This window comes from Rhipicephalus microplus, chromosome 8 (assembly GCF_043290135.1).
Source record: "Rhipicephalus microplus isolate Deutch F79 chromosome 8, USDA_Rmic, whole genome shotgun sequence".
Classification (NCBI taxonomy): Eukaryota; Metazoa; Arthropoda; class Arachnida; order Ixodida; family Ixodidae; genus Rhipicephalus; species Rhipicephalus microplus.
This window is the reverse complement of record NC_134707.1, coordinates 98,282,820-98,292,720: the sequence shown is the minus strand read 5'-3', so window position 1 is coordinate 98,292,720 and position 9,901 is coordinate 98,282,820. Positions and strand designations below refer to the sequence as shown.

General features: G+C 52.4%; 1 protein-coding gene across 1 annotated transcript; it reads right to left on the bottom strand.

Annotated features, from left to right (window-relative positions):
• Window positions 1–3,019: 3,019 nt before the first annotated feature.
• Window positions 3,020–3,664, bottom strand: LOC142768330 (uncharacterized). The gene has a single exon (XM_075870299.1). It carries the CDS (start codon window positions 3,662–3,664, stop codon window positions 3,020–3,022), a length of 645 nt encoding a protein of 214 aa, XP_075726414.1.
• Window positions 3,665–9,901: the final 6,237 nt, after the last annotated feature.

The window sequence follows — 9,901 nt, the reverse complement described above, 5'->3', positions numbered from 1 at the left end:
GGAAGATAACTCTATGATCGAAAAGCGGGAAGCTTTTCACGATTCCTGAGGCAATTCAGCAGATTGTTAAGAGGAATGCAAGATGAAGACAACAGATTCAGACCTGAATATGTGACCCCTACCATCCAAACAAGTGCCTGGCGGAAGCAAGACAAGGCCACTTCTTTACTAGAATATCAACAGGAGAAAGCCTAAGAAAACACAGAACAAAACCACTGTACTGATCATAGCCTGTGCTCTTCTAGCAAGCTGCCAACATAAAGGCTGGAGATAATGCGAACCAGAGACCTCTTTTTACAAAAAAAAAATGCAAATCATCATGACCACATCAAAACCACAAGTGAGACAGTCTAGAATAATGCCAAAAAAAGGCTGATACTTTCAAGGCTAACACAGCCAAGACGAATGTATAAAAAATATTCTCATAAATAGCTGCTGCAGACCCTCCTAGATGAGAGTGCATAAAGAGTGGTAATGGCAACTAGAACCGATCTCCGACAACACAAGTTCACGTAAGGCAACACGCTAAAAAGCACGCATATGAAACAAGTGTCGTGAGCACACTGGAGGACTAGGCTATAATGTAAACGCAGATTGTTTTTAATGCACTGATTGATTGGAGGCTTTCTGAATACTGATGAACATTGTGTACTAAGAACCTGGGTGTGTGTTTACAGTTCATCATTGTGCATCATTTGCGGAGGCATGGAGGATGTTGAAAGCTGCGTAGAAGACGAAGAGTGACGCAATGCTCATCGAAATAATCAGAACAGAGTTCATTTCATTTTATTACCCTGAACACCTCTCTAGGTGGTGTGAGCTATGTGTTTAAATAAAGGAAGTCATCAATGGGCTGTTATAAGGGGACGGCGGCTCATTCTTTTCTCCATAGCATTCTCATATTTTATGAAGTTGATATATAAGGGTTGTTCTCTTCTGTAAACAATAACCTGCATTACAGTGCGAATATGGTGCATTGTCAAGTAACCAGATTTGTTTTGTCCTTGCTTGATTGAATGTCAAATTCGTCCTAATTCTGTTGCCAGTTTTTTTGTATATAGCGTGCGAACACACTATAGTAAGTTGACTGGCTTGGCAGTTTTCAAATTTAGGAAGTCCCCTGTTTCAAGATTCAAGTTGATCTCACCATTCCAACAAATTCTGTGCTCCCTTAACCGTATATAGTCTGTTTGCACACGAAGTGGTCATTTTTCATTACACTATATGCCCACCTCCTTTTAAGATAAAAGCCAACCAAAAGCTAAGTAAAAAGATTCGGCCGATCTCACGCACCTTGGAATCGACAATATGCAAAACATGCGGAGAGAAGGTGACCGTGTTGCCATTTCTTAGAGGCGAAGCTCTCTAAGCCGTGAGCGTGCGTGCGCCATGAATGTAGTAGAAGTAGTAGACTACTAGTAGTAGAAGTACAAGTAATAGTAGTCGGTATACTTCCACCGCCCTACTAGAGGAGTGGCACGTGCGCGCCTTTTCGAATGGAGGGGAAAACCCGCGCACGTTAATCATAAATAAAAAATAGCTGTTTCTGATGAAATAACCTACCGAGAGAATTATCGGTGACTTAATCTCCAATAAAATCTGCCTCGAATTCAATGCCGACTTAAAAAAACTAATAACAGAAGGACGCACTTTGAGCACTATCTAACAAGAAAAAGTTGCTATGTGAAACTCTCCTGGCGTAACCTCCTTGGTTTTAGCAAGGTTGAGCGAGGGTTGGGCAGCAGTGCCATAAACTAGTGGCGGTGAAAATTGGGAACTAGATACGAAGCGGAGTCCGTAAGAGTGTGTGCGCCGCGTGCCGCTTCTCTATTCCTGTCGTGCCACCTCTCGTTTAGTCCCTGGAATGTCCGCTGGATGGCGGTACCTCTCTATGATGAATCTATGAGGACAGATGCGAGATAGTGGTACATAGAGAGTTCGCAGGATGGATGAACGGCTGTACAGACGCACGGGCAGACGGACGGACCGACAGACACATGGTTGGATAAACAGGCACACAGACCGACACATGGACGCACGGATGAATGCGTAGGTGAACGGACACACAGACGACTGCACGGACGGATGTATGAACGAACGTACAGACGGACGCATGGATGGACGGATGGACGCACAGATGTACGGACGCACGGACAGATGAATGGACGCACGGACGGTCGTACAGACAGACAGACGAAAGCACGGACGGACTGACGGCTGCTTCGCGCCACTCATCATCATGCACCCCGTAGTTATGCTGTGATTTTTTATTGATTGTGTGACACATCATGAACTTACGATAATTATATGTACAAATATTGCACGCACATACATGTGTTGAAGAGCTCCCGATGTTAACACAATCAGATGTTTGCACTTGCGCAACGATGCCAACTGGAAAATGTGTATTAGCAACACCAGAAGCTGATACGATGATACTCGTGAAGATGCTGGCCCTAGACACTGCTACATGAATCAACTTCTGTGCATATCAACTAACCACAATTGATGTTAACCCGATGTGACGGCTTTATCAAAGGAGTACATATACAATGTTTTTAAAATTGGGTAAGCAGCACTGTAACCCCTATTGACGTTTCAAGAAGATAAGCGTCTATTTGGAAAGCAGTTCTGAGAACTGTCATAGCTCTGTGGTAAATTGTTTCATAGCCATTCAGAATGCTTGGGGTTGATTGCAGCTGGGATCCCGTTATTTATTCTTTGCGTTTGTCGGGTCGACGCGCGACAGATGTCGGGTAGCGTCGACCCGACTACGGTAATTCTAACGCTAGTGCGTGTAAATTGCCCGTGTGCTGATAAGAACAGAATTTTATTGATACTTGTTCCATACAAACATCATAACTGGTTACAGGAAAACATATCAAAAACGGCAATAAAAGTGTATAAACGAAAACAAGTAGCAGAAAGGCTAAGAACTGTTAGTGTTTTAGTAATAGTAAAACCATATAACATTAAAAATGCGGAATCGCTTCTCTATAAAAAACTATTTTCAAAACACCTATGTGTCTACGGTGATCGTCGTAGAAGCGGCGATCGTGCCTGAGACGCAAAGTCTTTTCATGGTCCGAAGGTAGTTCTTCGGACAAAACCTGCAGCGTACACGATCGTTGACCGGATCATATGAGCCGAGGCAGCCAACGATGATGGAGTCGATGAAAACGCGCTGGAACCGCTGGAGGAGATGTCGCTGTAGAGGGGCATACTTCTGCTCCTTGACCCTCCGTGCCTCCTGGAACGCCTGCATGCGGTTGTCGAAAGGACAGCAGACGTCCAGGATCAGGGCTTCTTCAGCACGGGCCAGGACGAGGTCGGGTCGCAAGCTGGGGACGCCGACCTGCTGGTTCTCCCCGATGTCGGTGAACCGCTCCGGGGCTGCCTTCTTGAGGCGCGCGACGATGGCGTTGTGGCACTCTGTCATGGCCCGGCTCTGCCGCATGCAGTGGCAGAGAATGTGCTGCAGAGTCTCCTCCCCGTACCCGCAGCGTCGGCACCTCTTGTCTAGTGCGGGCACCCACGTTTTTATGCCGCTTAGGGGGAGGAGATTCAACCTGTCTCGGTGAATGAAGCGCCAATCCTTGAAGCGAGTGTAGCAGCCGGACATTATGAAGTGGAAACTGGCGGGGTCCGCCGCTACACGCACCATCGCCTTGCCCTAGGACGGCTTCTCCTAGAGAGAATGGTCCCGGTCCTGGTTGAGGATGGCCCGAAGGATCTTGATCAGCTCGTTGCGGCTCCACGCTGACACCGTGGCCTCTCCGCAGGTGATGCGGGAACACTGGTGCAGAAGCTCCCAGGCGACGGACAGGCAACGGGAGGCTTTGCGTGCCTCCGTCCAGACAGACTGCAGCTGGGTCGCAGTCTGCCTGAAGTCGCCCTCCGTTACGCCGGAGAGGTAGGCCTTGGTGTCGTCCGTGTCCGCCGGTTGCCTCAGCTGCCTCGACACCACCCGGTAGAGTTCCTCCCTCACTCGCTCCCGGACATTTAGGTCAGTCGACGACAGGAGCTTGAAGGCCCCGTCCACTCGGCAGATGTCACTGATCTCCGCCTCAAGACGGATCTCTGCAGTGCCGGCATGTGTGCTCCCGTACACATACTCGTTTGACGCTCTGGCCGGCGCGTACAGGGTCTTCTTTATCAGCGGGCGAAGCTCCTCGTCGAGGCAACGCCGCTCTCCTTTGCTGGCAAAGCCCACCCCCCTGGCGAAATTGAGGGCTGGACACAGAAATGTTTTGATTGAGTCCAGCCTCTACCATGTGGTGAGCATGGAGGAGAGCAGCCGTCTGCAGAGATGGATGGCCTCTTCAACCGTTGTCTGGTCCGGAAGTACCCGAAACCCCACAGGACGTCCCAGGAACCAGTGCCCCTCGAAGTCCGCCAGTGCCGAGACCGAGATGCTCCCTATGGTGAAAGTGGTGCGCCGTGTGCCCACCGGTTAGCGCCCGGACAGGTGCAGGGTTCGGCACTTGGCAGGCTTCAGCCACAGCCCGAGTGGGTCCGAAAGGGCCGTCACCACGTTGAGGCGGCGCTGCAAGGTGGCGGGATCCTCGACGAGCAGCGTCAGATCATCGGCGTAGGCAAGGATGTTGTGTTGCCTTTCGCCTCCCTGCACCACTCTGATGATGGGGTCAACCACCAGGTTGAACAGCAGGCCACTAAGGGGACAGCCTTGGCACAGGCCCGCTCCGATAGCGAAGGGCTCCATGGTGCCGTCAGCTGCCACGACGCAGGTGGTGTTGGCGCGGTCGAGTTCCTTCACGATCTCCGCGAAGGGCTCCCCCGCGCTGGCGCCGCGGACAGCGTCGACGAAGGCCCGGTGGGTGACCGACCCGAAGGCGTTGGCGTAGTCGAGGAACCTCAGACACAGCTCCCCACCTCCTATCCTGGCGTCTTACAGGCGACCCTGCAGCACGAAGTTGTGCTCGAACACCCCATCGTGTGGCAGGAAGCCTTTCTGACACCTGGACAGTACCGCATGGTCACCCAACCACAGCTGCAGCTGGGGGGTGAGACACCCGGCATACAGTTGGCGATCGTTCGACCAAGGGCAATGGGTCGCCAGTTTGTGGGGTCCTCGCGGTCGCCCTTTTTGTGGATCAAGATCGTCCTCGTCGACTACCAGCTCCGGGGTGTGCGGCGGTATTTGAGGCAGACGAATACCGCCGTAAGATACCACCCATCGGGGACCACCTGCCTCCAGTGGTGGTAAGTGAGGTGGTCCTCTCCCGGAGCTGTATTCTCGCACCTACGGAGCTTGGCTGCGACCTCTTCATCCAAGAAGGGGCAAAGGTCCAGTTCCTCGGTGGTGGGGGCTCGTGTCCTGAGGATTGTTTTGTACACTGCTGCCGGGGACCAGATGCGGGTGTAAAAGCCGTGAAGCGTGCCTGTGTCTATCGGGCTGAGCTGCGAAGGGCCCTCCGCAATCAGACGGACGGCCCGGCGCCGGTTCCTCCTGTAAAAAGCCTGTATTTGGGAGGGTTTATCAGGCTTAATCTCGCGCCGAGGTGTAGTTTGGCGTGAGTCCCGATTGGGCAGCCTTAGGTAGATAACATTGGCTGGCTCTTCACGGTACAGGGTGGTCTAGAACCGCCCCCACTCCTCCTCAGATACGAGCAACCGGCTTAATGCGCGCAGCTGCGCCGTCATGTCTGCCAAGACGCAGGCATTCTCTGGTCCGATAATGTCGGCCGCCTCCGCCTGCGTGGCCACCTCCTCCTACACTTGATCTTAGTGCCATATTGACGCGTGTCTACATGTGGACGATAACGATGATGGGGCATTTAGTGGGCACGAGGTAGTGGGCCTCTAGCTTCTCTCGAGGCTGAAGAAGACGATCTTGTGACTGAGCTGTTCAGGACACACCTTTCGTCGTCCCAAGGTGTATCTGTGTTTTATTCGCGTTGTACCGCGACACTGGTGGAGGCGCTGGGCCGCAACCCTGTCTGATGCTCCACACGCCCGCACGGAGCCGCTCATCGAGTCCAAACGCACTGTCACCTGTAGAAACACCGGTGCATCGCTCCAGTCGACGGTTGCGAGGCCTCGCGCCAGAGCTGACTCACTCGCCGGAACCTGCTAGGCAGCGCACAGCTCAACCAATGGCCAACGCAAGCCCGCAACAGGTGCCCCAAGGCAGCTTTCCGACGCACCCATCTCAGGTGACCCTCTTTCAACCCCTCGTTCCCGATCGCTTTAGTGGCGGTGCCCATGAAGACGTTCACGACTGGCTTGACCACTATGAGCGTGTTGCCAAGGTAAATCATTGGTCGGAACAGGAAAAGCTTTGGCGCGCCTATTTCTACCTTGACGACGGTGCTCATACTTGGTATGAGAATAGAGAAGGCAATCTGTCAGCTTGGCCCGACTTTCGAGAGAAGTTCGTCGATACCTTCGCCAATATCGATATAAGGGACCGCGCGCAGCAGTTATTGGAGCTACGGGTTCAAAAACCCAACGAAACCGTTGCAATGTTTGCCGAGGACATGACTCGTCTCTTTCAACGAGCTAACCCGCACATGACGGAAGATAAAAAATTGAGTTACCTCATGCGCGGTGTCAAGGAGCAGCTTTTTGCCGGGCTACTGCGCAACCCTCCGACTACCGTGGTTGACTTCATTAAGGAGGCTACGGCTATCGAGCGGGCCCTTCATCAACGCTGCAGGCAATATGACCGCATGTCCTGCAATGTCCCAATCAATGCTACCGCCATGACGTCTGAGAGTCAGAGCTGCTTGCGAGACTTGATTAGGGAGATAGTTCGCGAGGAACTGCAGAAGTTGCGGAATCCTGTTGCTGAAAATCCCATCGCATCGATCGCTGAAGTCGTACGCGATGAAATCCACCAAGCGTTGTCTACGGCTAGTCCTGATGCTCAGCAGCGTCCTATGAGCTACGCTGCCGCTCTCCGACGTCCACCACCCGCTATGCCGACGCTGTACCACCAGGTGCCGATGGCCCCTTCGTATCCGCCGCAAGAGCAGACACTGCATCAAACACCTACGCTACAGCCACACAACCAGCCATCCACAGCCACCCCATGGGCATCGACGCGTCCACCGACCCGGAAAACAGATGCATGGCGCACCGTGGACAGGCGTCCACTATGCTTTCACTGCGGAGGTGCAGGACATATTGCCCGTCATTGCTGGCATCGAGGTGATTCATTCCGTCCTCAACGACCTTGGTTTGACGGTCGACGTGCCAACGACGAATACACTCCGCGCCGTGACGACACCTCTTTCTATGGAGCCCGTTATCAATTTGAGGACGGCTCTACCACTGCAGAGAAGGCAATGCCTGCTCAGCCTCCTGGTCCGAGACGTCAGTCCCGCTCTCCGTCCCCCGCACGTTCGCCTTTGTCGCACCACCGCACCTATGCGAACCTTAATACAAGAAGGTCACCTAGCCCGCGCCGGGGAAACTGAGAGCGGCGACCTCCGGGGGCAAGGTTGCAGGCCATAAAGATAACGACAAGAAGCCCCCACAGCACGACGCCATACAGCCGATAAGCCGTGAAAACGATGAAATTGTGACTGCTGACCTTAGTGTTCTTCTCGACGGCCAGAAAGTGACAGCTTTAGTCGACACTGGTGCCGACTTTTCTATTATCAGTCAGGACCTCGCCGACAGCCTCAGAAAAGTGAAGACGCCGTGGACGGGCCCTCATATAAGAACAGCAGGAGGCCAGTTATTGATGCCCTCGGGAAGATGTACCGCAAGAATTGACATCGGAGGTTCTCCTTTCACGGCGTCGTTCGTCGTTATCGCCGCATGCTGCAGAGACGTAATTCTCGGCATGGACTTTTTACGGGAATATGGTGCCGTCATCAACATACCAGAGAGCTTGATTACGTTTTGCAACAGTTCGGGCTTACCCGATTCCCCAGAGGCGCGACCAAACCAACTGCGTCTTACTGATGACGATGTGGTTCTCCCTCCGAGGTCATGCACGCTTGTTTCTGTGGCCGCCGCTGCTCAGTTTGACGCCGAAGGAGTTGCGGACCGAATAAGCTCGCTGCTCTTCACCCACGGTATTTCTGTCGCACGAGGTATCGTCAGAGTTGCTGCTGGACGCACGGACTTGCTGCTGACCAATTTTAGTGCTGAGCGCCGGCATCTTCCCAAAGGCACGGCTGTCGCTTACTTCGACGATGTCATAGATGCCGAAGGCTGCTTGGCGGTAGTCGACGAGTCGCTAAATCTTGATTCAGCGCCTGTTCTGGACGTTAGCATTACTTTGCCAAAAGACGACCGACGCAGACTCCTTGAGTTACTGGCCAAATTTCAAGACTGCTTTTCGACAACTTCAAGAGTTGGCCGCACGCCTCTAACCAGGCATCAAATAATTACCGAGGAAACGGCGAGACCTATTCACCAGAACCCTTATCGCGTGGCTCCAAAAGAACGTGAAGCGATACAACAGCAGGTAGACAGAATGCTTGAAGATGACGTCATTCAGCCTTCACAGAGCCCCTGGGCGTCGCCTGTAGTCCTCGTTAAGAAAAAGGACGGCAGCCTGCGCTTCTGTGTGGATTACCGGAAGCTGAATCAGGTGACCAAGAAAGACGTATACCCACTACCGCGTATAGACGACTCTCTCGACAGACTTCGACATGCTCGATACTTCTCTTCAATGGACTTGCGGAGTGGATATTGGCAAATCGAGGTGGACCCGAGAGACCGCGAGAAGACCGCTTTTGTGACACCAGATGGGTTATATGAATTTAAGGTCTTGCCATTCGGTTTGTGCTCAGCCCCTGCTACCTTTCAAAGACTCATGGATACCGTCCTTTCTGGGTTGAAGTGGAAAACATGCTTAGTATATCTGGACGACGTCATAGTGTTTTCCGCGACGTTTGACGAGCACCTTGAAAGACTTGAGGTGGTCTTACGAGCCATACAGTCCGCGGGCCTGACGTTGAAGCCTGTTGAAGTGCCACTTTTGCTACGAAGAGCTGCGATTTCTTGGTCATGTCGTCAGTCATGCTGGTATTCGTCCCGATCCTGAAAAAATCGCAGCCGTAGAACAGTTCCCTATGCCGACCGATAAAAAGGCTGTCAGACGCTTTCTCGGCCTCTGCGCGTATTATCGACGATTTATCGCAGACTTCGCACGCATAGCATCACCACTAACTCGCCTAACAAGAGAAGACGTCACCTTTGAGTGGAATAACGAAGAGGAAGCTGCTTTTAACGATCTTCGCCAGCGACTACAAACACCCCCAGTCCTTGCCCACTTCGACGAGAGAGCCCCTACGGTGCTTCACACCGATGCTAGCAATGTCGGTCTGGGAGCTGTGCTTGTGCAGCAGCAAGATGGCGCAGAAAGGGTAATCGCTTACGCAAGCAGAACGTTAACACGTGCTGAGGCTAATTACTTCACGACTGAGAAGGAGTGTCTCGCCGTGGTATGGGCGGTTACAAAATTTCGTCCGTATTTATATGGCCGCCCCTTCAAAGTAATTAGCGACCACCACTCACTGTGTTGGTTAACTAATCCTAAAGACCCTACCGGGCGATTAGCGCGTTGGAGTCTCAGGCTGCAGGAATTCGACATGACAGTCGTACATAAGTCAGGGAAGCGACATATGGACGCCGACTGTTTGTCCCGTTCACCCATTGAGTCGGCAACCCTACCCGAGGAGGAGGAAACATCATTTCTCGGTGTCCTCGACACGACCACCATTGCGCAGCAACAACGAGACGACGCTGAGTTGCTTGGCTTAATTACCTACTTGGATGGCAGATCTCGGAAGGCGCCAAGAGTTTTCGCAAGAGCGTTGTCATCATTTTGTTTACGTGGCGGAGTACTCTATAAAAGAAATTTTTCGTCGACGGGATCTGCCTATCTGCTCGTCATCCCAGCAGCCCTTCGCACCGAAGT

Bases quoted from the DNA above. Each gene is read 5' to 3' on its own strand.
- LOC142768330 (XM_075870299.1), bottom strand. From the start codon at position 3,664: ATGGTGCGTGTAGCGGCGGACCCCGCCAGTTTCCACTTCATAATGTCC.